The sequence below is a fragment of the Marmota monax genome, unplaced genomic scaffold, assembly GCF_021218885.2.
Source record: "Marmota monax isolate L192 unplaced genomic scaffold, Marmota_monax_Labrador192_F-V1.1 WCK01_AAM20220418_F8-fsc00038, whole genome shotgun sequence".
Classification (NCBI taxonomy): domain Eukaryota; kingdom Metazoa; phylum Chordata; class Mammalia; order Rodentia; family Sciuridae; genus Marmota; species Marmota monax.
Window position 1 is genome coordinate 4,167,128 of NW_026692498.1, and position 24,549 is coordinate 4,191,676.

Below are 24,549 nucleotides of genomic sequence, written 5' to 3' on the forward strand. Positions count from 1 at the left end.
TCGCCCGCGACCCGAGCCTCCGGCCCGGGCAGCCTGGGGAGTCGGTTCTGTGACAACTCCTCGGGTGTCTCTCCGAGCCACACTGGCCAACTCGGTCCCATCTACTCATTTTTTTTAAAAACAATGCAGACGTGTCCGGTTTCCCCCACGTGCGGCCAAGTGGACGCTTCCGGCGGGAACCGACTGACCCACTGCGGAGCAACGAGGAAGGCGAGGGGGACCTTGGACTGAGCCTCGTCCAGGCTCGCCCCGCCCTCCCGCCGCGCGTGCGTCCTGAACCCTTTTGGGCCCTTTCGCGTGCCGTCCCTACCCAGCCTGCTCCGCGCGGCCGTCCCCGGAAGTGGGCTCGGCGTCCTCGGAAGTGGTGTGTTGCTGCCAGGGCCTCGCGGCGCCGTGAGCAAGGAGCGCCAGTGGCGATGGCCGGGAGGCAGGACATGTTCGACGCCATCGTGATGGCGGATGAGAGGTGAGGGGCACGGCCGGGACCGCGGACGGTGGCTGCCCGCGCCCGAGTGGGCAGCGGTGTCGCGCGAGGGGACCCGGCCGAGCGCCTCGCCGGCCGCCTGCTTCCGGAAGGAGCTGCTGAGCGGCTCCCGAGCGCCCGTCCCGGCGGCGCCGCGGCCCGGTCCGCGTCCCCGAGACGTGGATGCCGGGGTCGGGAAACCGTGGAGCCGGCGGCGTGGCCGGCGAGGGCGGCGGGAGGCTCCGGCCTTGCTGCGGGCCGTCCCTCTCGGGCGGTCCTCTCCCGCGTCCGCCCTGACCGAGGGGGTAGCTTCGCGGGAGAGGGCTGCGGCCGCGGCGGGAACCGGCGGTTGGCCTGGGCTTCGGGCCTCTGCTGCTCGAGCCTGCTCGGCCTGGGCGGGCTGTGGGTGGCACCGAGAGCGAGGGTCCCCCGAAGCACCTCCCTTGGTTTATCGCTGCCTCGCCTCCTCCATCAGATTCCACGGGGAAGGCTATCAGGAAGGCTACGAAGACGGCAGCAGTTTGGGTCGGATTGAAGGAAGACAGCATGGCGCGCTGCGTGGAGCCAAAATTGGGTCTGAGGTCAGTGGGAGCCTCCGCTCACATGGACGCTTTTCCAGTTTGTAATGTACTCGGATGCTCCGTGTGTTGAGTGGGACACCAAGCTCTGAAGGCCCAAGCCTTGCGTGGGCCTTTCCAGGCCGCCCAGGTCCCTGCGGGAAGTGTTCTTGGGACCCATGGCCGGAGCACGTTGCTGTCTGGAGACCATTAAGTTATGTGGCTGGAGGATGAGAAGCCGTTGGTTGCCTCCACTTGCATTGGAGGCAGGACGCTGTGTTCAGCCACCTGGGTCCTCTCCCAGAGACCGAGCGCCTGTGTTTGTATTGGGATGCCACAGAACTGCGTTCTTACCTATAAGAGGTTGGCCCTCTTACAGGTAACTGGCCCTGAGTGCAGAGTCTGAGGCAAGGCAGTGAGGACAGCATTCCCTGCGTACCTCTTGCTGAGGTCAGGATGTCTCTCAGCAGCAGTGGGGTCTCCTGAGGCTATGCCCAGATGTCATCCCCAGCTTCAGTCTCATCTGAAGGCTTGGCTAGGGCTGGAGGATCCACCCTGAAGGTGGCACACTTACATGACAGTGGGCATGGACCTCTCCACAAAACCCCTCAGGTCCTCCTGGCACTGAAGGGCAAGTGGTCCAAGAAAGCAACACAGGAGTCCCCGTCTCTCTATCCTCAGAATCACACCCTCTCTTTGCCTGCATGTTCTGTGATTGTACAGGCCTCCCTGTGGTCAGGGGAACTGCTCAGGGTGTGAACACAGGGGAGGAATGAGGGCTGGCTGCCCCACTGATTAGCTGCCTAGTTGCCACTGCCCATGCTCCGTGGGTCTTTCCAAAACACTAGCAGAAGCACAGCTGCCTCCACCCCTCCTTGTGTCTAGGAATTTGGTAATTAGATTCAGTGTAGCCAGCTCTTATTAATTTTACTCTCCAACGTCTTTAAAATACAGATTGGGTGCTATCAAGGCTTTGCTTTTGCGTGGAAGCATCTCCTACACAGTGATGCCAGCGAGAGAGACAGGTGAGCTCTGAGCGTCCTTTCCTTTTTTCCAGGAGGGGTGCTGAGTTCACTAACAGTGACCTTGGGCATTAGTTTTCCATTTTTCTCATCTGTTAAGTGGAGAAAATAATAATGTCAAACTTAAATGCTGTTAGATTTAAAGGAAATAATAAAGACAAAATGTTGGGCACATTGTAGTCATTTGATGAACACTGGTAGTTTTCAATTCCCTAAAAAGTTCCTTTCCCAGCCATTCCCCTGGAATCACCAGTGCACCAAGTGCTGTGGACACCAAGACAGTAAAGTGATGTTAAAATTTGTACTTCTCACTCCTGAGCTTCTGATAAACAGATCACCGTCGTCTCAGTGTGACTGGGGCTCAGAAGTGCCCACTCCATGGTCCCCAGTTTAGTATGACCTACCCAGGTGCGTTTGGCTGTGGTAAACTCATTTCTGACACCAGGAGGTGCTGCTGTTATTATCTGAATGGGTTCAGCCTCGCTGCGTCTGCCTGCCCGAGCCCCTTGTGAGCCTCTCACCTGTCCTCTTTCTCAGGTTGGAAACAGCCCTCCAGTGAAAGAAAGGCACGTGGCTCTCAGGGGTGAGAGAAAGCAGACTTAAGCTTGAACTCTGCATCGTCTGACACCTCGTGTCCTGGCCCTTGTAGGTGGCATCCCTATTCATGCAGCTTGTCCTTTTATTTGAAATATCTTGAGTTTTTAGAGCCCAGGCCATACCCATATTCAGAAGTCACAACAAAGGTGCTGTGCCTGAGTGGTTCTGGGGTTGCCTGCGTCTGACTTGTCCCAGTCCCTTGCCTGCTCCACTTGTCTGAGCAGGTGATACTTGTGCAGAGGCTTAGGATAGCTGCTTCTCCCAGCCACAGGGCAGCTGTGGCAGCCTGTGTTGCCACCAGGTGGCGCCCAGAGCTATGCTTTCCACTCAGGGGCCCAGAGGATGAGGAGAGGGAGGGCACCAACTTGAGCTCCTTGGCCAGCTCACTCTCCCCACTTCTAAAGTCTGGCTTTCCTAACTCCTCAGAGCAGCCCACCCAGTCTGTCCAAAAGAAGACAACCTGCTGCCGCTGATGCCAGGCTGGTGGGAACCCTGCCAGCCACCACACATGCAGCCTGGGGTCGCTGAACCCAGAGCCTTGTCTTCACAGGTGTTGGGTTTATAAGTCAGTGCAAAGGGCTGGGCATGCAGCTCAGTGTGTAGAGCGTTTGCCCAACCTGCACAAGGCCCTGGGTTCCCTCCCCAGCAACACACACACACACACACGTCAGTGCACATATTTTCTTCTCTTTCTGGTGCTGGGGATGGAACCCAGGGCCTTGTGCACACCAAGCAAGTGCTCTGCCACTGAGCTACGCCTGCAGCCCAGTATGTTTTTTAAAGTGAGAAAGGGCTGCTAGGTGACATTCGACTGCAAGGATGTGAAAGGGCAAAGACTGTTGTCTGCATGGCCCACGTGAAGGAGCGGTAGCTCAGTGCCTGGGAGGTGTGGAGAGGTGGCCCTCAGTCCTGGCATTGGCGCTTGGTCACTCCAAGATGCTGCTGTTCCCTTCTTAATAGCTGGCGACCCCTGCCACAGCGGTGCTGGCAGGACTGCCCACACCTGTAAATGTGTGCCTACCTGAGCTGCCCGCCAGGTGTGTCTGCAGGTGCTCCCTGAGCAGGGAAGAGGTCACCACCTGCAGAGGGGACGTGGGTGGGATTCTCCCACCCAGAATGCCCCCAACCTCATCTTAGCACCTTCCTCCAGTCTCTGGGAAGCCGGGGCTTGACTGCCTTGCATTGGACTTTCATGGTCTGGCATTTTCCAGGCAAGGTGGTCCTTAGGCGCTGGCTTGCCCTTGGTGAGTGTGCTCATCTGCACCTCTGTGAATACCAGCTCTCGGCCAGCGTGTGGGACCTGGGCTGCTCTGAATGCCATTGCGTGTGTATCCGGCATGCTTCTGTCCTCTGGGACAGGTGGCCCCGAGCAGGGTCATCCTAAGAGTCCCTGTCCCTTGGAAAGCCCTGGGCCCCACCTGGATGTGCATTGAGTGATCTTTAAACTGCCCCAGGGGAGCTGTGGTCCCAGGGTCACTGGAATCGAGGACACTCATATGACCGTGCACGTCCTCTGTCCTACAGTCACACGAATGAGCTAACACTTGTAACCCATGAGCTGTTGTCACTCCCCGTTTTGCAGATAGGACAGCAAGGTTGAAAGATGGGGGTGTCTAAGTGTCTTGGATCAGGGCCTCTCTTTTCTGCCGCGTCCTGTCTCCTTCCCTGGAGAGGCGGCTGGGCGCAGGAATGGCCTGCCCAGCTCTGGCAGGGACGCAGGCACGTCCAGAGGTGGCTGGGTGGAGGTGGCCTGCCCAGCTCTGGCAGGGACGCAGGCACATCGACAGTTGGGACCCTGCTGTCAAGGCGCTGGGTGTGAGTGACAGCCACGTTGGTAGGTAAACCAGCGTGATTTGATGTAATGAGGAAATCCATTTTCTGCCCTAAGCCTGAGCCTTCTCAGCAGGCTTGCTTCTGAGCAGGTGACGGTGTGGCCACTGCACATGTTGGCCTTCTGTGTCCCAAGGATCTGAAGGTCTGCTTCTGTGCTTTCAGCAGGAAGATGAAGGTCTTGGAGTCACTGATGGGAATGATTGAGAAGTTCCCCTACGATGACCCTGCTTACGACAAGCTCCACGAAGACCTGGACAGGATCCGAGGGAAGTTTAGGCAGGTCTGTTCCCTGTGTGCCTGTCCTCGGTGAGCTGGCACAGGCCCTGGGGTTCACTCGGTGGTCTTAGGTCTCGTGCACCCCCATGTGTGCTGTGCGAGTCATTGGAGAGGAGCATTGTCTCTGTGTCCCCATTCTAGACAGCTGAGGACAGTCTGGGGCCCGTGTAAGGACACACCTCAGGGTTTCTGGTGGGGACGAGAACAGCTATAGCCAAGGGAGGGCTTTGCTCTCGCTAGCGAGCAGAAATGCACGAGATTTTAAAACACTGCCTTTCTTTTGTGTGTTCAGCTGTGTTCATTACTGAATGTTCAGCCTGACTTCAAAATGAGTGCAGAAGGTTCTGGACTTTCATTTTGAAGATGACAGACGGAAGCAGATAAAACTTCAAGGGACAGATGTCTGCATGTTGAGAATGTGATTAAAGACAAACTGATGGGGTATTGGTTGTTCTGGAAGTGGGGGTCCCAGTTTGGCCTCCTTCCCCCTGAGGTTTTGTGCCCGGGTCATTGTGGTGCCCTGTCCCCTGTGCTGTGTGAGCCAGACTGCCCACCGCTGCTCTGCTGTGGGACGCTCCACTGGCCTCCAGCAGGGCAGGCCTGGCTGGTCCTAGACTGTCCCTGAGAAGGAGGGCTGTGGCTGACTTGAGGCAGGTAATGGGAAGTGGGTGTTTCCCCTTAGAGCTCCATGCCGCAGCCCCAGCAGGTAGGTGGAGGTGATGGTACTCCCCTTTACCCGGGAGGAGACTGAGAGCCGCAGCACTTGTCTGATCTGAGGGCCTCAGCAGCAGAGCCAGGACTTGCACCCGCCAGTCACGCAGCCCGCGAGGTGCTGCCTCCTGGCACTGTGCGGGGTGGCTCCTGAGCACCTGAGAACCCTGCCCTCCATTGCCACTGTGCCGGGCCCCACGGGGCTCCAGTGCTCCACCAGGTTCAGTTTGCCTGGACACTGGCTGAGGAAGAGCGGCCGGCCGATCTTGAGGGGCCTAGGTGTGCCCTTCCCGCTGTCCCCAAGAGGGGGATGGACTTCACAGCATTGAGAAGTGGTTAAGCGGAAGTGTTCTGGATCAGACTCGCCACTGAGCTGCTCTCTACAGAACGCTGTGCTCACCACGGTCTCCCACCAGCGCTGGGCGTGGGTTGCTGGAATGGGTTCCTGCGTCTGGGTGGGTGGGCAGGTGGTGGCACGTGTTGACACATCCCCACTTGGTTGTCCCGAGCTCACCACAGACTGCCTGTCCCACCGCTGTTCTAGAACGTCTGGCAGCAGTGAGGTGAGGGGACATGGTGAGATTTCATTTCTGAGGGTGCTGCTGCCCTCCCGCTAGGGACAGAGATAGCAGGTCACGCCGGGAGCACCAGGTGCAGGCCCTGTCCTGCAGACTGCCCGCAGCCACCCAGCCTCTAGAAGTCCCGCGGCGCTTCGCCTCCTGTCTCCCCCCCGACCTCTGAGGACCAGCGGCGCTTCCCCTCGGGCACAGGGTCTGAGGGCCTCTGGCTGCTACTTCGCGGTGGGTTTCTCTTGTTTCCTAACTTACCCGTTTGATAATGTATTATTTTTCTTATTGGAAAAATAAAAAACATTTTAAAGCAAAATTCTATCTGGGACTGTTTGTAACCCCTCCAGCCACAGTGTTCCCCCTCTGGAGGGTCAGGGTCTGCCTACAGAGGAGGCCTGTGCCCGCCAGCCTCCGGCGGCCGCCTCTCATCCATCCTGCTGCCCTGTCTGTCTGCCTGCCCGCAACCAGTGCGGTGCCCCTGGCATGCCCTCCCTCCCTCCCTCCTCAGCCCCTTGCCCCCCCAAACCCCTGCCGCTGTCCCAGCAGCAGCCACCACTTCTGGAGCCACACCTGCTCACTGGTCATCTTCAAGATTGCTGGACACCGACCTTGACCTGTGCCCTCCTGGCCCTTCCTGGAGTACTGGGCCCAGTGTCCGGGATGCCTGGGTCTCCCAGCCAGACCTAGATTGCTGTGCAGACGGGGCCTCCTTAACAGCCGGGGACCTCCAGGGCTGGGCCAGCGGGGGCTGCGTCTCCTCTCCTGGCTGTGGAGGTTGGGCATCTGTGGGAAGGGTCACCTCACTCTGAGAAGGAAGTGCTGTCTTTGGGATGTGACCCCGGGGCCAGCACAGGCAGTGCAGCCAACTGCAGGTGACGAGGCCCTGGAAGGAGCCTGGGCCTTGGTGCCCAGAGGACTGTTGCAGGAACTGGCCTCTCGCTCAGAGCCACCCCTGTCCACTGGCTGAGGCTGTGGTGTTTCCGTTGCTTGCAGACAAGCATCCTGCCCGCTGTCTCCCATCCTGTCCAGCACCATCCTGTCAGGCTGGTCTCTGGGTGGTGATCCTTGTCCGCGAGGCCTTGGTTTGGACTTCATCCCCTCTGGTGGGTCTCCTAGGGCGTGGCCGCCCCTCCTTCCTGTTGGAGCTTCAGTGTACCAGTCTCCTGGCTGCCATGACAGAGGCACAGGCCCCGTGGCTTGCCTCCTGGGGGCTGGAGGGGCCCACGAGCGTGCCGCAGGGCTGGTCTTCTGGCAGCCTCTTCTGGTCTGCAGACGGTCTTCTCCCTGTCCTCACGTTGGTGTCCTGGGTCTGCATCCTGATGTCGCTTTTGTTGGTTTTGTTCATGCTAGGCGAGTGCTCCACCACAGAGCCTCCTTCCCTGCCTTTTTAAAATAACATTTGGTATGGCCTCACTGAGTTGCTGAAGCTAGCCTTGAACTTGCGATCCTCTTGCTCCAGCCTCCGAGGCTCTGGGGTTACTGGTGTGTCTCCCTGCGCCCAGCCTGATTTCAGGACCCTCAGGTGTATTAGGCCCTGCCTTGAGACTTCATTTTAACTTTATTGCCTTCTCAGAGACCCTCTCTCCAAATACTGTCACACAGGAGGCAGGGGATCAGGGCCTTAGTGCACCGATTCCGTGGGGGCTTGGTCCAGGCTATCCCAGGAGTCCCTCTGGCTACAGCGACAGTTAACTTGGAACTGAGGGCGAGTAAAGCCACCTCTCCAAAGTAGATGTCACATGACTGGGTGCTGCAGGAGCCAGCGGCTGGTGTAGGCAAGGTCAGCCCCCACGGGAGCCGAGTCACGGCGGTGGCTAACTCGCAGCCACTCAGCTGTGCTGAACAAGGCCACCTTTCACTTTCTCTCCGTAACACTGTGGGGAGTGGAGGAGGAGGAGGAGGTGGCAGAAGAGCTGAGAAGCCTAGTTGGCCCTGGCTGCTGGCGGCCGGCCCCTGCCTCAAGTCGCTGAGCTGGCTGCTTCCCTCCCCCTTGCTGGTCACAGTCTGCCCATGGCGGTGGTTAGCGGCTGGCCGCAGGCTGCAGGGGGAGGCACACAGGGCCTGAGCAATCTGCTGGTCACTCGTCCCGAGGCCATTTTCCTGGCAAGGCCTCTCCAGTCCACAGCCTGTCATGCAGCCAGTCTTACATCTCAAAGTCTGAGGAAGGGACGGGCGCGGGACCTGCACTGGCTGCCAGGAGGAGGACAAGCAGTGACCAGTGAGCCCTCAGCTGCCCCAGGCCCTGTGGGCAGCTCTCCCAGGGGTGTGTGTGGCCCCTGGGAGTCCAGAGGCCGGGGTGGCCTTCTGCTATGCCTGGGGACGAGGCCGGGAGGCCCCTGAGACCCTCCCATTAATCTTCCAGTTGCAGAATTCTCTTCACTGCTGCACTGCCCTGGGGACACCCGTGCGACCTGGATAACAGAACCGAGATTGCTCGTGAGCTCATCCCGACTGACCGCCGCAGTGGTCCTCGGTGGATGAAGAGAGTTGCAGCTCAGGAAACTGAAGACACTGAGCTCTGGGGGCTCATCAGAGCAAATGGGCGCCGGGTTCAGTGTGTCAGAGGACACGGGAGTCCAAGGGAGAGGGACTGCCCCCCAGGCTCAGTGACTTGGTTGTGTCGGGACTTTTCCAAGGAAAGTTGCTCTTTGCCCCTAAATGTCCCGTGATTCTGCGGGGCTGATGATTTCTCAGTGGGCATCGGGCTCCACTGGGAGGGTGCCCTGGCAGAGCCTCCCCAGTCCCTTCAACCAACTGGTTGGCCTCTGGTCATGGGGCTTGGGGCCTCTGTGCTGGGTGATCCCTTGCGGGGTCCTCCAAGCATCATGCGCATGGTGGCGGGACCAGCGTGGAGAGGGCTGGCCTCATGCTCTCAGCAGGGGTACCTGGGCATTCCTGTTCCCCTGCTGGGTGCACCCCAGAAACAGCAGGGGCTTGCTGAGCCTGCTGCTTGGCTTTGAGAGCTCAGCCGGGTCCGTTGCCAGTGGAATTGTGTCCTCCAAAAGGAAACACTGAAGTCTCAGCCCTGGCACCTGGGACTGTGACCTTATTTGGAAATAGGATCTTTGCAGCGTCTACAAAGCTGTAAGTTAAGATGAGGTTGCCCCAGGGTGGATGGGCCCTCGGTCCACTGTGGCGGGGTCCTCCTGAAGGGGGACACACCGAGAAGCACAGTGCGCAGACCGCAGCTCCGCCACAGAAAGAGGCAGGGCCTGGGCTGAGGGAGGAGGGAGGCTGCCGCCCAGGGAGCTCAGCCATGCTGTGCAGGCCCGGTGGACCCCCACCCACCCCTCGGCTTCGCCTGCTCACCTGCAAAAGGGTCACCAAATATTCCTCTGCTGCCTTTTTTGTAAATAAAACTTTATTGGCACATAGCCCCACGCATCCTTCACTCAACCGTCTGGCTGACCAGGCACAACACGGTGCCTTGACCGTCCCCTGCTGACCTGCAGTCGCGCACTGTCAGAGTGCAACTACAGGAGAGCAGGCCAGGGCCAGGGCCACACAGCTTACTAGTGTGTCCCCTGCCTGTCACCAGCTCATAGGGCATTCTGGGAACTGGGGCAGAACTGCTCAGTGGTGTTCAGCACCTCGCCTGGCACGCAGTAGGCGCACTATGAACTTGAGCTGCCCCGGCCCCTGCCCATGGTCACACGAGGGTGAGGAAGACGCCCCTGAGGCCCGGCAGGACTGGGGCCTGGGCAGCTGGTCCTGGTTGGGCCACTTAGCTCTGGAGCAGCCGCCACTGGCGGGCCCGCCTCCGCTGTCTCTAGGTGAAAATTAAAGGATTAATGGACGCCGGCTTTGATAGGCTCAAGGCCACCAAAGCCCCTCAGCGGAGAGTTCCACATTCCCTCTTTCCCGTCCTCCTTGTGTGCCCCTGTGAGTGGTGGTGACAATGGCCCCCGGATGTGGGCCCCAAGGCCAGCCGCCCCAGTGCTGCCCGCCCACCCGTCCGCGGGCTATTGTCTGTCCGGGCCCTGCAGTGTGGCGCTGGGCTGGTGGGGCCCCGCGGGCAGGGGGACTGTGGGAACGGATTAGAGGTCCTGGGCTTTCTTCCCCGTCTTGCATAAACTCTTGATCAAAGACATTCCTGGGATGACAGAGCCCTGCGAGAGGCCAGCCCAGCATGCCCAGCGTGGGGGACGCGCACCCCGTGCCCCTGCCGGCCGGTGCAGCCTGCCGCAGCCTGCTGGCCTGGCCCACCGTGCAGGTGCAGCGTGCTCTCAGCACACGGCCTGCGGCCTGCAGACGGTGACGGTGATGGAGGGCGCAGGCAGAGGCCGCCATCCCAACAGATGTGAGGCCAGGCCCTGCTGCAGGGCCTTTTGGGAGGGTCACATCATGAGCGAGGACAGCACTGCTGCAGCGCCCTCGCTCCTCTGGATGCTGAGGGACACTGCCCACCCGGTCTTCCCCCCAGAAACACGCACGTGCCACTCTGCCAGCCTCTCCCCGCGTCTTGATGACCCAGGCTACTGCCTGGGCCCCGGGAGCCCGACCCTCCTCAGTGCCCACAACTCAGTACATTAGCTGAGACTGGCCTGAGGGTGACCCCTGGAGCCTCAGACGTAGGACTGGAGATCCCAAGACCTCCATCCCCTGGAGGGGCTCAGGACCAAAGCGGAAGGTTGCCAGGGCCACCTCTGTGGGTGTGAGGGTGTGGACGCCCTCATGGAGGCCACCTTTGTTTCGAGCATTGAGGAGCAAGCAGAGATGGTCAGGGGTGGAGGGCCAGGCAACGGCACAGGCTCAGAACCTGGAGCCTGGAGCAGTCGGGCGTGCCCAAAGCCCGGGGCAGAACCAAGGTCCAGGGAATGGAGGCTGGGAGGGCAGGGCCTCAGGGACCTCGGGCCAGCTGGAAGCAGAGAGGAGCCCAATGGGTTGTGGACAGAGGGAGGGGGGCTGCCTGGGCACTGGCAGGCTGGTCAGGGGGCAGGAGGGCCCCACCGACTGGGTAGCAGGGAGAGCTGACCAGCAAGGCTTCATCTCCAGAGACCCTCAGAGGGCAGGTCTTGCTGTCCTTCTGTGACTGGAGAGACCAGCACCCAGCAGGGCACCCTGGGGGGCGTCAGCTGAGCTTGAGGGCCAGGATCACAGTCTGGGGTGCCAGCGACATTGTGGGTTTCACTGCCTGGCCAAGGAGTGTGCTTTAATGGTCAGCCATCACTGTGGGCACCGATGCCAACGAGGAGGCCATCAGGGAACCCTGCCCTGGGCCCAAACCCTCCTCCACCCGACAGGGGCGTCCTCCTTGCGGGCCCCTCTGCCCTGCCCCTGGTGTGCTCCTCCCTGCCTGCCCGTCTGGGGGCGCCCTCCCCTGCCTTGCACCTGGGCTGTCCTCGCTGCTCCCCGACTGGACAGCAGGACCTAGGCCATGCTTGCAGTCACATGGGCCTAGGCTGGGGACCTGGCTTCCTGCCCCAACAGGGACCTAGTTCTGGTCAGAGCTGGGCCACTGCCATGGTGAGCCTGGCCGCTTCACTGTAGGTGGCTCTGCCCAAGGAGAAGGCTGGGCTCTCCTAAGTCATCGGAGGAGCCAGGTCGTGGCCTTCCCAGCTCCCTAGAGCTCTTGCTGTGACACTGCCAGGGGCCTCATCTGCCTTCCGGAACCCCCACCTTTAGGAGAGAAGGGCTGGCAGTGACCGTGGAGGCCAGGCGTCTCCTGCACACCCCACCTGCCACAGTCTGGCTGGGCACAAATGCCGCAGTCTGGCTGGGCACACAATCACGAGCCACCACACAGCTTGTAGATTCAAACAGCAACTCTTTATTCCCGAACTCACACCAGCCGTCTACAATCACGTTCTGGGGAAATCCACGTTCTCTGCCCAAATCCACCTCCACTGGGCTTCTATCTCCAAAATATACTATCTGAATCCCGTGAGAACTCACGGGGAACTCAGGCAGCAGGATACGCCCTATTCCCAGCAGGAATAATCTTAAACCTTAAACCTGGAACCTAAACCGGGAACGCCCTAATCCGCCTTGGTCCTTGAACAAGGTCACCTACATTCAATGTCACTGCAACATGGGGTACGCTGGCAAGGAAATTGTCATACCTACTTGGCTAATGGCTCCCAGCACCCACCTTCCTCTCAGAAGCGCGGGAGCCCACCGTGCACCACCCAGGCCACCCCTTTCCCCGGGGCTGGGACATAAGCTAGTCACACTCAGAAGCCAGAGGCAGATGATGCAGGGGTCCAGCAAGGCCTCCCAGGCGCTGTGTGAAAGGCTGCCCTGGTCTGTGGCCCTCATGCTGCGAGCTTTGGCAGCACCCAAGGACCATGATTCACCCAAAGCACACAGCAGTTTGCGCCAGGAGAGGGCCAGTGGACACGCCTCTGTTTACCTTCCCAGATGCAATAACCCAGGGAGGGCACACTGGCCGGTGAGGGCCAGGAGATGCTCCTGATCAATGGCACCGCTAGTATCTGTGGCGCCAGGACTGCTGGCTTGTGTGGTCCAGGTGCCACCTGCAAATTCTTGGGAATCTCCTGGGGTCCAAACTGCCCCTCCCTCCTGGCACCCCAGGGACTCCTCCCAGATGTGCACCTACAAGCTGGGTGGGGTCTGGCCCCCACCCATGAGAAATCATTTGACCACGTCAGCAGACACTGCTGGTGTCAAGGGGCAGGGCTACAGTCATCTAGCAGGTGGAGGTCAGGATGTCACTGCAGAGCACAGGATGACCTGGCCACGCGCCCCCTCCCTGTCTCCAGCCGGCCTGGGAAACACACAGGCAACACACTGGGGTTTGACCAATTTTATTTCTAGACTTTTCACGTTTGTTTGTGTCTCTGCTGGGAATGTGCCAGTTCCCTGTCTGTGCTGGGAAGCACCGTGTGTCCACCAGGCACAGACCCAGGCTGCTCACCACCAGACCCTCACAGGCTCTCGCATCACAGGACACACTGCTGTGCTCTGTGGACCTGCCACCAGCCTTTGGCCTTCGGGCAGTGTTCAAGACATCTGCCCCCACCCGCGACTATGGACACACCACCCACTTGAGAACCCTGCTCCGTTCAGGCAGATGCCGCAGCCAGGATGGTCGCGGTAAGTGGAAACGGGGCTCTGGAGGGCGGGTGGGCGGCCAGTCCTGTACCGGCACCTGCCAGGCCCCCAGCACAGACCCACCCCGCTGGGGCACAAAGGGTACAGATCCTTTGGGTTTGGCAGCTTGCTAGGGGACCGGGCACACGGCACTGTGAGCTGGCTTGGTTGAGATTTGGAGTCTTTAATTTAGCATCATGCTGTAATCAACAAACAAGAACAAACAGAACACTAGCACATGGAACAGAGGAAACGCACCCGAAACTCGAACAATTCCAGAAGCGATTCCAATCATCCCGATGACGAGTCCTACGGCCCAGCACCACAGTGGCACGTAAGACAGACTGGTATCACAATAATAATAACAACATGCAATGTTCGTAACTACACGTCAAGAGCGGCACAGCTGGCGAAGCTATACCACAATGGCACGTCCAGACCGGCCGAGCCCAGCACTACAGGCGCAGGTCTCCTGGACGTGGCCCCGAGGGTCGGGGCCGTCTTGGGATCCGTCTGTGTGTCTGTCCACGAGGCAGACAGAGCCGACTGGTGGGTCTACACATGGCTAAGTGAAGCATGAGGTATCGTGAACAGGGACCTTTTTGGAATAGAGCAGTAATCACATCAAGTCAAAATTGATCACATAAAAAAAACACTACAAAAAAGGGCATCTGTAATACAATTTTCTATGAGAAAATTAAAACGAGCACATGGCAGTATATGACATCGTAAAACAAAAACTGATCCTCCCATAGCAGCAAAACAACGTGAAAGAGATACAGAGAAGCTGTGGACAGTTTCCGACTGCGGGAAGTCACCGGTAGCAGCGCAATAGGAAGTGGAGCCACGGCCTGTCCCTCCTGTGGGCACTGCCCGTCCCCTCGGGAGCCTCCCGCCACACTCCTCCCTCACGTGCTCTCTCCAGCCTCCGCCTCCGCCTCCACACTCTTGCCACCTCCCCTCAACACGTCCTCAATGCAAAGGTACAGGGCCAGGATGGGCAGGGATGAGAAGGTCCTGGACCCCTCTCCTCTCAAGCACCCTTGCGTCCCTGTGCCTTGGGTGCCTCTAGAGCAGGCCACTTTGGGAACCGCCCCACAGGCCGAGTCCAGGTCTGGGCGGTCTCTCTTGAGATCTTCCCTCACCTACCAAAGGCCCCATCTTTTCACCTGCAGCTCAAAGGCAGAAAGGGTTGAGTGTTGAAATCAAGGGAGACTGCATCACGTTATAAATCATACTGGCCTTACAAGCATCCTCTGCAATAAATATTCTTTTTAGCCTTAACTATAAATTATATATTTTAGTGTTTAAAAACCTTCCGCTGTGAAATACCTAAAAGTAACCCTTACACTACTTGTTCTCTAGGTGAACCTTTGAGGTCCCTACTTTCAAACACCAGTTGGCACCAAAGGATTCCCGCGAACTTCGACCTCTCTACAGGACAGGAAGGGGCCTACATCCTGGCACTGTGACACGGACCTTTTTCTTCTTGACTGGTACAAAACCCTCAGGAACACCCTCTCGCTGACACCACGGGGTCACACCCTTGCGGTCCTGTGCACGCAGGAACGTGAATATTCCCCGCCATTCCACTGGGAAACCGCCCCGCACGTGACAGCGAAGTTGCCTCTAACTGCTGGACCAAAGTGCTTTGACATGGAACGGTTTAGAATTATCAAGAAAGAAAACACAAAACCCCAAAATGATAAGAAGAAAGTAGCTGTGGATTGAACCTGATGTGAACAGGCGGCAGGACCGACGGGCGAGAACCCAGCATCTCACGAGCAGGTAACTACAAAAATAGGAAGATTATAAAAATAGAATCTATCATGTCGCTCTTTGCTTCCCTCCACAGCAGCACGTGGTGGTGGACAGCTGGCCTTTCCCGAGCTCCCTGGCTGGCACCTGCAGACTGGTGCCCAGGTGGGGGTCCCCAGGCACAAGAGCCCGGGCCGCGCCCCACACCATGCCGACCCATCAGCAAGCTGCAGAGGTCACACGCCTACCTACCTAGGAGATAAACACACAAACGAGTGACTACGTGACAAGCAAGCGGGGCACAGAGCTAGGGCCTGGCGAAGCCGTGCCTCTCAGGGGAGCGGGGACACACTTCCTACCTAACCCTCTTCTACTTTAAAATGGTTTTTCAAATTTTTCTTTTTTCTTTTTTTTAAGAAGTTTTTATGCTTTTTTCTTTTCTGAACACACACAAAGAATCCGACCTAGCCCTCGGGGACCCTCGTGCGTGTTAATGCTATCCTTACAAGAGACACGAGCGCATTCACATACAGCTACTTGATTACGGAGTAAAATCCTCTATTTTGTAGCACAACGCCCCTCCCCCCACTCAAGGTCATGCAAATTCTATCTTTTCTTTCTTTTTTAAAGACAGTTTTCAGGATTTTTTTTCCTTTTCTTTTGCTTAAGTCAGAGACGGAAGGGAGAAAGAGGAAAGGAGAAGGAGACTTTCCCTTCTGTTAGCAAAATGTCCCCGAAAAGAGGGACTTTGCCTGGAGCACTGCGGGCGGCCCCTCCCAGGCTGCGGGGCTGCGGCCGCTGCTGGGTGCTCCGTGGTGCCGCCGGCGGGGCGCCTCAGACGTCCACGTCCCGCACATCGGTGGGCGTGCAGGCCAGGTCGGCCCCCGCCGCCTCCTCCACCTCCTCCTCGGAGGCCTTGGGGTCCAGGTTCTGCTGGGCCTGGCGCAGGCTGGACTCCAGCAGGGCTTCGATCTGCTCCTGGCAGGCGCGGAGGCAGTCCTGGGAGAGACGGTGGGAGGGAGGGTCCTAAGGAGGAGGCCCACACAGGACCTCAGCCCCAACGCCAGCCCAGGAACTAGTCACAGGTGCCACCTCTGGTCCCCGGCAACCCCTGGCCTGCTGACGTCACCTGGGAATAAATGCTTCCGCTTCTGCCTCTGCCACGAGACCGTGGCCGTCTTGTGGGAACGAACACACACCAGGTGTCCTCTGCCTAGCCCACCTCCCAGCAGACACCGGCTTCTTGGAATCCTCCAGAACCCTCACCCCCAGAGGCCCTCCCGGCCTCCAGAGGAGGCGTCTCCCAGCAGCGCCCTTTAGCTGTGCTTGGTGCTGGGTGGCTTCTGAGTGAATGAGCTGGCTGCAGTGTCAGGCTGTGTGTCCCCAGTGCTGGGATGTCACAGAGGTGGGCTTCTGAGACCCAGCAGTCTCTAGCCTAGGAAAGTCCTTCCCACAAGGAACAGGGCCCAGGGGTCACCTGGTGCAGCCTAACATCTCAAGCAGGGTGGCACTGCCAACCGCCCCAGGCCAGCAGGGCTTGAGGCCCCAGGGCCAAGTGCAGGGCTTGTGCCCCCCCCCCACCGTTAGCCGCTCATCACGGTGGACAGGGCGGCAGGGTGTGGTGCAGTCCCATCTTACAGATGGGAACACCAAGTCCACAGGCCTGGGGCAGGAGCCCTGGCAACCCCGTGTTGGAGGGGGCAACTGAGAGGTGCAAGAGTGGTCCCCGGGCTGCCACACCCTACCCTGGCTGTGCTCCCTCCCAGCAGCCCCACGCTGAGGTCAGAGTGGGGCTGGACTAGGCCTTCTGGGCACTTTCTGCCTTGTCCCTGTCCCCGCACTGTCCTGCCAGGCCTCCCCAGTGGATGGTGCCCTTTACTGGTGGCCAGAAGCCCCAGGCAGGGCTGTCTGCTCCCTGGTCAAGGGGCACATGGACGTTTCTGGAACACACCCTCTGCCACACTGGAGTCCTTTGTGGACTTGTCTGCCAAAGGTGGCTGCCCCCAGGAGGCCCGTGGTCTGGCAGGGGACTTGGGGAAGGCAGTTTGGGCCCAGGCCCCGGGAGGAGAGGAAGAGCCCGTGTGGGAGTGAAGCCCAGCTCGCCAGGGAGGAGTCCAGGGCCTTGCTGCCTGGGCGCTTTCTGAGTCCAGCTCAGTATGTCTGGCTGGGAAAGCCGACAGTCATTTCAGCCTCAACTGCTCTTCTGGTGCGCGTCATTAACATCTGATTAAAACAGTCTCTATTCACATGAGGGCAGCTGAGGCCCTTCCTGCACCGGCCAGGAGGCACCCACTGTCGGTCAGCGATGTACCCGGGAAGCCCTCCCCGAGCGGCCGCCGGGTGAGCAGCCTCACCCACGTGTTGGGGGTGGAACCAGGGCCCCTCGTGCTGGACAGGCACCCTGCCCAGAGCTGGCCCAGCCCAGCACTTTGTTTCTGTGGAGAGATTTCCTCTCCAGCTCTGTCCTTGCAGCTGGGGGACACTGCTGCTCCCCGCAGCGGCCAGGAGAGGACGACGCTCACCCCAAGCAGGTGAGGCCAGGCGGTGGGTGGGAGGGAGGTGTCTCACCCTCTCAGGGGTCATGCATAGGCTGGGCTGCCAGCTGTCCAGCAGGAACCCCGGGCTGGGGACAAGCAGGCAGAGTGTCTGGCTGGGACCCCCAGGAGCCCTCTAGACGCTCCCCGGCCAAGGGCACCCTCGGCAAGCCCACCTGGACCAAGCCAGGGTTACGGCCCAGGGCCACTCCCTCAAGCACACCGGGCAGAGCTGACCCCCAGCCTCGCTGGTCTAATTCACCTGGGCCAGGGGCCGGGGCTTCACAAGAGCCCTTTAAGGCGCTGCTTACTGGCCACGCACACTGTGGTCCAGACACAGCCTGGTGGCGCTGCCCCAGCCCCATGACCACACAGTTCATCACCAGGTGTGCGGAGCCTGCCTGCTGGTGGCTGTTTCTTCTCCTGCCTAATCCTGGAACTCCTAGTGGGGTGACAGCAGCCTGTGAGGACCCTCTGTCTAGTTGACAAGCCTCAGGCCCCCTGGGAGGGATGGGAGAAGCTGGCACTGTCAGCTGTGACCATCACAGTCCCTTAGACACAAATAAGTCCTGAGATCAGGGAGCGGTTGGGGGCCCAGGTCCTGCTCAGCACCCTAGACGGTCCTGAGCTGAGCAGGCCCCAGCCCGGTCATTCCCTGGGTCGCCCTAGCACCTCCCCGGCTTTAGACATCCCTCGCTCCCATCACTCACCGGGTCACACTTGATCACTCTGGAGAGGAAGTGGGTCAGGCGATAGCAGGACAGGAAGGTGTTGGGGCTGCCCAGGTGGAGGCCCTGCACTGCGGCCACCACGCTCCCAGCTGCCACCATGGAGGGTGGGTTAGAAATGAACTTCACGTCTGCAGGAAAGCGGGAGAAGGGGCTGTGAGTGGGGATATGGCAGGACCGCCCAATTCAGGCATGCTGGCCCTATGTTCAGGCCTTCCACACTGCTGGGCACCCGGACAGCAGGAGTCGCCGGGGGATAGCCACCAACGCCAGCATGCATGCCCTCAGAATCTGCTGCTACCTAGGAGCAGGGACTCCAGAGAGTTGGTCCATTCCAGAAGGCCACCGCAAAGCTACAGAGTGTGGACAGCCAGCCGCTTCCAAGTCCCTCAGCGACTGAACCCTGGTCAGCACCCAGCAGGGAGGGTGTGATGGGGCAGTCATGTTCCAGCTGCCCCAGGAGGGCCTGGCCTGGCGCTCAGCAAAGGAAGGAACCCTCTGGCCACCCACCTGGGCAAGGCCCACTCCTGCCCTCTGCTGTCAGCCCTGGTCAGCCACGGGACAGCTTTCTGCGCCTCCTCCCACACCTGACCATTTCCCCGCCTCCTGATCTCCAAAGTTGGGAGGCACACGGTTCATATCGTGGTTGCCACACGAGATGCCCCAACCAGGCAAGCGGGCAGCTGTGGCCAGCCAAGCAGAGCTTCCCAGGCAGCGTCACTGGGCCACAGCATGCCCGTGGCCCAGCCTCCTGAGGCCGAGTCCCGCCCCTTCCCTCCCTGGGTCCTAGGGACCCCACACTCCTGTGCCCCTGCTGGTGGGAGGTAAGCCCCAGTGCTGAGCCGGGCAGCCCATCTCACCTCCCCGAGTCACAGCAGGACGTCCCCTCAGGACGACACTTGGAGGTCCCCCCAGACCACTGCAGTCATGGGCACCCGCCTTTCTTTCCCGCCTGCCCCCATTCCAGAGCAGCCCGAGGGCCTGAGGGCCACCTTCTTGTTCTACTCCATGAGGACTTTCTGGTGGGGATGGTCACCAACTTCACCCAGGAACCTGGGCCCTGGGCCAGGCCTGGACGAGGGAAGGGACAGTGTGCATCTTGTCCACTCCCAAAGCCTCATCTCGTGCCACTGAGCGCCTGGGAACAGGGGTCTCAAGTGAGCTGAACAGCAGCCGGCTGGCCCCAGGGGAGGCCCCACCAGCTGGGGTGCCACCGCCACCTGAGGCAGACCCCGCTCCTGGGTGGCGTCATAGACTAGAAGAAGAAATCTGCCTCTCCCCTGCAACGGAGCCCTCGGCCAGGCTGGGCAGCGGGGCCCGGAACAGAGACCGCTTCACCGAGGCAAATCAGGGGGCACAGCAAAGCTGCCCCTGAGGGACAGCGGAGAGGTCCAGGCTGGGGGACGGGGGAGGGGCGACCTCCAAGGCCACAGTGAGCACAAAGCCGGTGCCCCACCCCCAGGTGGAGGGGCAGAGGGGTGGCCAGGCAGGCCAGCAAGGGACAGCCAGAATTAAACCCAAAGCTCCGACATTTACTTCCATGGCGGTCTGATGGGTGACGGCACACACGGTCGTGGGAGCTGGGGCAGGGCTGGCCCCTGCCAAGACCCCCGTCACTCAATCATGTGCTCATGGAAAACGTGCTGGTCCTTCACCAAGCTGTGTGCAAACAGGCAGCGCCAGGGCCCGCGAGGAAAGGCACGCCTGCGATCCCAGTCACTCAGGAGGCTGAGGCCCACCACAGAGGCCACCCAGAGGGGACGCCCTGGCCACGGGCAGGTGCAAAGCTGAAGTGGGGGGCTCCTGAGGAGCCCCATGTCAAAGGCCCTGGAGCAGCCAGGAGACCTGGCCATAGCCTGGGTGCTCTGCACTCCCTGCCAGCATGGGGCCTGCAGGGGAGGCCCAGCAAGGGAGGCTGAGGGAGGCCAGGCCCGTCCAGCAGCATCTCCAGGAAACTGCAGTGTCTCCCCAGCCACTTCAGATCCATAAAAGGCTGCCCGGAGCTCCAGAGCCGCTCTGCAGAGGAACTCCAGCCAGAGGAGGCCTCCCTGCTGCCCCAGGGCCAGCCCCAACAGGCTGGTCACACTCTCAGAACCCACCCCCTGCCTGGCTCGAGAGGACCTGGAGGGACATGTGCCCCCAGCAGGGCAGGACAGTGGAGGCCAAGCAGCCCCTGTACCAGCAGTTCCAGAGGACCAGGCAGCAGGGCTCTGCTCCTCCGGGTAGGTGGGAGAAGACATCAACTGCCCCCTTTGATACCACCTTGCCAGTGGCCCTCAAGTGACCCAGGGCGAGCTCCAAACAGAAGTAGCACCTGAGGCCTAACCAGGGCCACAGCCAAGCTGGGGAGGAGCTGGGTCCCCCATCAGGGGTCCAAAAATCCGGGGAGGGGGGCGCAGCGTCAGTGGCAGTGCTGGGGGCAAGAGGCAGCCCGGTTCATCTGTGTGTCTGTCCATGCTGGGTTGGGACAGGCTTCCCATCTAGGGTATAGGGCCAGGAGGAGGAGGGCGGGCTGACCCTCTCTGCTGCCAAACAGCGCCCAAGCCCAGGCTGCTCCAAAGGCCCTCCCAGGACTCAACTGAGTAGAGCTGGCCCGAGGCGCCCCTAGCGGGGCCTCAGGCGCCCAGGCTCCTCCACTGGCCGCCCCCGCACCGGGGCTGCTGCTGGCCGCCTGGAGCACGTGGTGCAGGCACTGCCGGCTGCTCTCCCTGCCCCTGCAGGCGCCCCTGGCAGGTGGCCCAGCCTGGGAGAGGCCAGGAGGGGGCCCCCGCAGCCCAGGCTCCTTGAGGACACAGGGCGGGCTAGAGGTGGGTAGCGGCAGGCAGCCCAGCGGCCAAGGTAAACCCCTTTTAGCACGGCGTGGCCACAGGGTGCCTAGCTCAGGGAGGAGAGGGGGCAGCAGCCATGCAGAGGAAGGCTAGACTGTCCCGTCTCCGGTGCACTGCAGGGTGGCCGTGAAGGGGACAGGCCATGCTTCCACCACCACCTGGCCCCTGACCTCTTCCTAGACAGGAGACCCCCCAGAGAGCAAGCCACTGGCCAGGGTAACTTAAGGAAGCCCACAGCTCCCTACCTGTGGCACAGAGGGCGACAAAGGTCTGCGCATGCTTGCGGATGATCTGTTTGTTCTCCTCGGCCTCTGGCATTTTGGAGAGGAAGTGTTCGATGAAATCGTGGGGGGTCATGGCAGCCAGGTTCCACTTGAGCTTGTTCACCAGGAGCAGCTCCATTTGCTGCGGATAATAGGGGACAGGCATCAGGACAGGCAAGTTACTCCCTGGGGGCCCCGCAGCCCTAGCCACTGGCCTTACATTCTGTTTGCAGACTTGGGGTGGGGCAGGAAGGTTGCAATGTTCGAGGTGCAGAGAGCAGGGCAACGTGTGACCCCAGACCAAAACAGAAAAGGTGAGAGTAAAAAGGCTCTATCCCACACTGAGAAGGAGACTGCTGGGGACAAAAAGACCTCCCACCGCCTGGAACCCAGAACTTGTAATCGGCAGTGCAGGCCGCGAGCCGCTAGAGGGCGCGCGCCGCCCACGTTTCGGCACCTTAGGACGCAAATGTGGTGGGAGTCGGGACTCTGGGTGCCCCGCAGGGGTGGAGGCGGAGGGGTTCAGTGTGCAACAACAGAGGCCCCGCAGTGTGGACGTTCCCTGGTGGCGCGGGAGACCTGTCCGAGGTGGGTTCGGACTCCTGCCACCTGCACTCCCGCCTCCCCACCGCCAGCGCGGGGTACCGCGGTTAACTGGGCGACAGTGCGATGGGGTCCGCGGTTACCAGCAGCTCGTCGGGTCGGATGGAGTTGTCAGTGTAGATGCACAACTTCTCGGCCGTCAGGGGGATAGTCTCCTTCATCTTGGAGGCCACGAACATGCAGGTGGCCCCCAGCAGCTGCAGGCGGCTCTTCTTCAGGGGCTCCAGCGACAGGAAGCGGTCCAGGTAGTTCATGGCCAGAGGGAAGACCTCCTCCTCGCACTTCTGCTCCTCGCAGACCTGCAGGGGAACCTGGACGTGATCGCCAATGCCGGGCCCCCGCAGTGCGACCCCGCGCCTCTATCCGGCCCGCGTGGGAGGGCGCAGAGGGTAGAGCGGGGAGTGGCATACGCTTCGCGCGATGCGCTCCCTGCCGCGTGTCCCCAGTGCCCACCCAACACGAAACTGAAAGTCCGCGCGAGGCAGGCGGGGCGGGTACCGTGGGTTGGCGACGAGGGACCCCGGCCCCTCCCGGGAGCCACGGGACTACGATAGGGGACACCAGGGCGCAGAGGGGCCACGGCTGCCCCGTGCTGGGCGCCGCGCTCGCCGCCCTGCGAGACACAAAGGTGGCGTCTCAGGCCGCCGCGCAGCATTTCCCCAGACGTCATCTTTTCAAAAAATATTTAAAAATATTTAAAAAATAACTAGGTGCCTAAAACCCCCCTGAAAACGCTCCTCGGGCGGCCCCTGGCACACGCTGGGGGTCGGGAGCTGGTTGAGGGCTCCGGGGAGAGCTCCAGGAATTCAAACTCCGGGACCCCCCTGCCCCCGGCGCGGGCGCTGCTTCCCTCTCGCAAGGGCACCACGCTGCACTTTCAGAAATTATTTAAAAATACTTTCGGGCTCCTGAGGCGTTTGCTGAAGGCCTGAAAATGTGCCCTGGGCCCCCAGCTCGTCCCAGAAAAGTCCCTTAAGCAGAGACTCACGCAGACGGGGGGTCAGTCCCGGGCGTCTCGGGAGCCACGCGACCTTTCAGCCCAGCATGCTCTCCAGCCCAGGCTGCCTGCGCGGGGCGTCTCGGGCCCGATCCGTGAACAAAGGGTCCCCTCCCGAGCCGGGTCCCCCCAAAATAGTCACTAAGCATTACCGCGCCCCTCCCGCTGACCGCGCGGCCCCTCACGCCTGTCCCTGCGCCCCGCCGGCCACTCCCCGCCCCCACTCTGCCCCCAATTATTAATAAACACGTTTGCTTTGCAATAAAAGAGCAAAGATGGCGCATAATACTGGCACGAGTGGCCCTTGCATACGTGTCCATGGATATTAATTTAAAAAAATCAAATCTATGCCCCCTCCCCCCGAGCCGGCGGCTCCGGGCAGCCACGGGCAGCCACAGCCAGACAGGCGCAGCGGCACTGGGGCGCAGGCGGGGGGCCACAAAGGGCGCCCCGCCTGCACCCTCGCAACCCACGGGGCACCCTGGCACCGGCTTCCTTCGAAGGCACCTCTTCCCGACCGTCCCCCACCAGGAAAGGGAATTTCTAATGCCCCAACCCCCCACACCTTCCTTGTTCAAAAATACCCGCAATATCTTATTTATTTTGAAAAGACGGGTTCCTAACAACACCCCGACAAACTTCAAAGTTGAAGGGGAAGAGAAGGGAGGGAGATGAGGGGGGACATGTGGGTTTGAGCAACAAGTTGAAGGAAAGTGCTAAGAGAGCAGCGAGAAGCCCCGCACCTCCAGCATCCAGGTGGCCACGATCTTCCGCATGGACGGCAGGATCTCCTTCTGCACACACTTGAAGTAGGACACGGAGGGAGCGCAGGTCTCCTCCGCCTTGAGCATGGCCCTCAGCACTCGGTCGTTGAGGAGGTTGGTGTCTGGGTACGCGCGGCGGATGGACTCCACTTCGCAGCACAGGAGCTGGTGAGCCATGGCGGGAGCTCTGCCTGGATCGCTCCGGAAGGGCTGCGCGTCTGGGTTCGGTCCGCGCTCGGCGCTCGCTCCTGCTGCCCCACGCTCCCTCGCGCTCTTCTGCCCCTAGCCGAGCGCGCTGACTTTGCTGCTCACTGCTACTGCGCCGACAGCCTTCTGGAGGCTCCAGGACTTTGCAACTTCAACAAAACTCCCCTGTAGTCCGTGTGACGTTACTGTTGTTAAGCAGAGATCAAAGCCGGGCAGAGAATGGGACGGGGGGGGGGGGGGCCGGGGGGGGGAGGGACTGGGGCGGGCGCAGGGGGAGGGGGCGCGGGCGCAGCGCGCCGGGAGCAGCGAGGGGCAGAACCCAAAAGCCTGTCCCGCCGCGGAGTTGCCCCTGAAGTTCGGTTTTCATAGAAATGCAAATCGCCCCGCGGCGGCCTTTCTCCCCGCGGGGAAAGAGAGGTGCAGGGGGGCCGTCCTCCCCGAGTGGGTCACCCGGGATTGGGGGGTGGGAGTGGAGGTGGCTCTGTGAAGGAGTACAACTAAGAGAGCGAGCAGGCCACACGCAGCTGGGGGACACCGCGTAGAAGGGGGGCTCTGGGGCGCAGCGACACTCTGTATCCGAGCCGGGAGAATGGGCGCATTTCCGAGAACGCCACGAGGGCACCCACGCGCGGAGAGAGGGCCAAGGAACCCCAGCCTCTACGTCTTCTTTCATTTTCATTAACACGTGTAAATTTCAGGAACCATCTAGCATGCGGGGACGGGGGCAGAGCACACAACGCCGGTGGCGGCTTCATCCCAGAGCACGGGGGTCGTTGCAAGTACCCA

The 24,549-nt window shown here is 60.7% G+C and overlaps 2 protein-coding genes across 3 annotated transcripts; one reads left to right on the top strand and one right to left on the bottom strand.

The window, feature by feature from the left end:
- The first annotated feature begins 103 nt into the window (after positions 1–103).
- Positions 104–6,344, top strand: Lto1 (LTO1 maturation factor of ABCE1). Of its 2 annotated transcripts, none has more exons than XM_046445012.2 (5): positions 104–466; positions 939–1,044; positions 1,975–2,045; positions 4,635–4,752; positions 5,041–6,344. In XM_046445012.2, the coding sequence occupies exons 1-5, from the start codon at positions 417–419 to the stop codon at positions 5,107–5,109; spliced, it is 414 nt and encodes a 137-aa protein (XP_046300968.1). In that variant the 5' UTR covers positions 104–416; the 3' UTR covers positions 5,110–6,344. The 2 variants fall into 2 exon arrangements, with proteins under 2 accessions (XP_046300968.1, XP_046300967.1); XM_046445011.2 differs by having other exon boundaries at positions 130–466; positions 4,638–4,752.
- Positions 6,345–13,249: 6,905 nt separating this feature from the next.
- Positions 13,250–23,945, bottom strand: Ccnd1 (cyclin D1). The gene is made up of 5 exons (XM_046445010.2): positions 23,536–23,945; positions 21,879–22,094; positions 21,175–21,334; positions 18,084–18,232; positions 13,250–15,838 (listed from the first exon to the last, which is right to left on the bottom strand). Exons 1-5 carry the CDS (start codon positions 23,731–23,733, stop codon positions 15,674–15,676), a joined length of 888 nt encoding a protein of 295 aa, XP_046300966.1. The 5' UTR covers positions 23,734–23,945; the 3' UTR covers positions 13,250–15,673.
- Positions 23,946–24,549: the final 604 nt, after the last annotated feature.

Bases quoted from the DNA above. Each gene is read 5' to 3' on its own strand.
- Ccnd1 (XM_046445010.2), bottom strand. From the start codon at position 23,733: ATGGCTCACCAGCTCCTGTGCTGCGAAGTGGAGTCCATCCGCCGCGCG. The intron at 21,335-21,878 runs GTAACCGCGGAC...TATTATCCGCAG, and splicing joins TCCGACCCGACGAGCTGCTG to CAAATGGAGCTGCTCCTGGT. The intron at 18,233-21,174 runs GTAGGGAGCTGT...GCTTTCCTGCAG, and splicing joins TGTCGCCCTCTGTGCCACAG to ACGTGAAGTTCATTTCTAAC.
- Lto1 (XM_046445012.2), top strand. From the start codon at position 417: ATGGCCGGGAGGCAGGACATGTTCGACGCCATCGTGATGGCGGATGAG. The intron at 467-938 runs GTGAGGGGCACG...CTCCTCCATCAG, and splicing joins ATCGTGATGGCGGATGAGAG to ATTCCACGGGGAAGGCTATC. The intron at 1,045-1,974 runs GTCAGTGGGAGC...TTTAAAATACAG, and splicing joins GAGCCAAAATTGGGTCTGAG to ATTGGGTGCTATCAAGGCTT.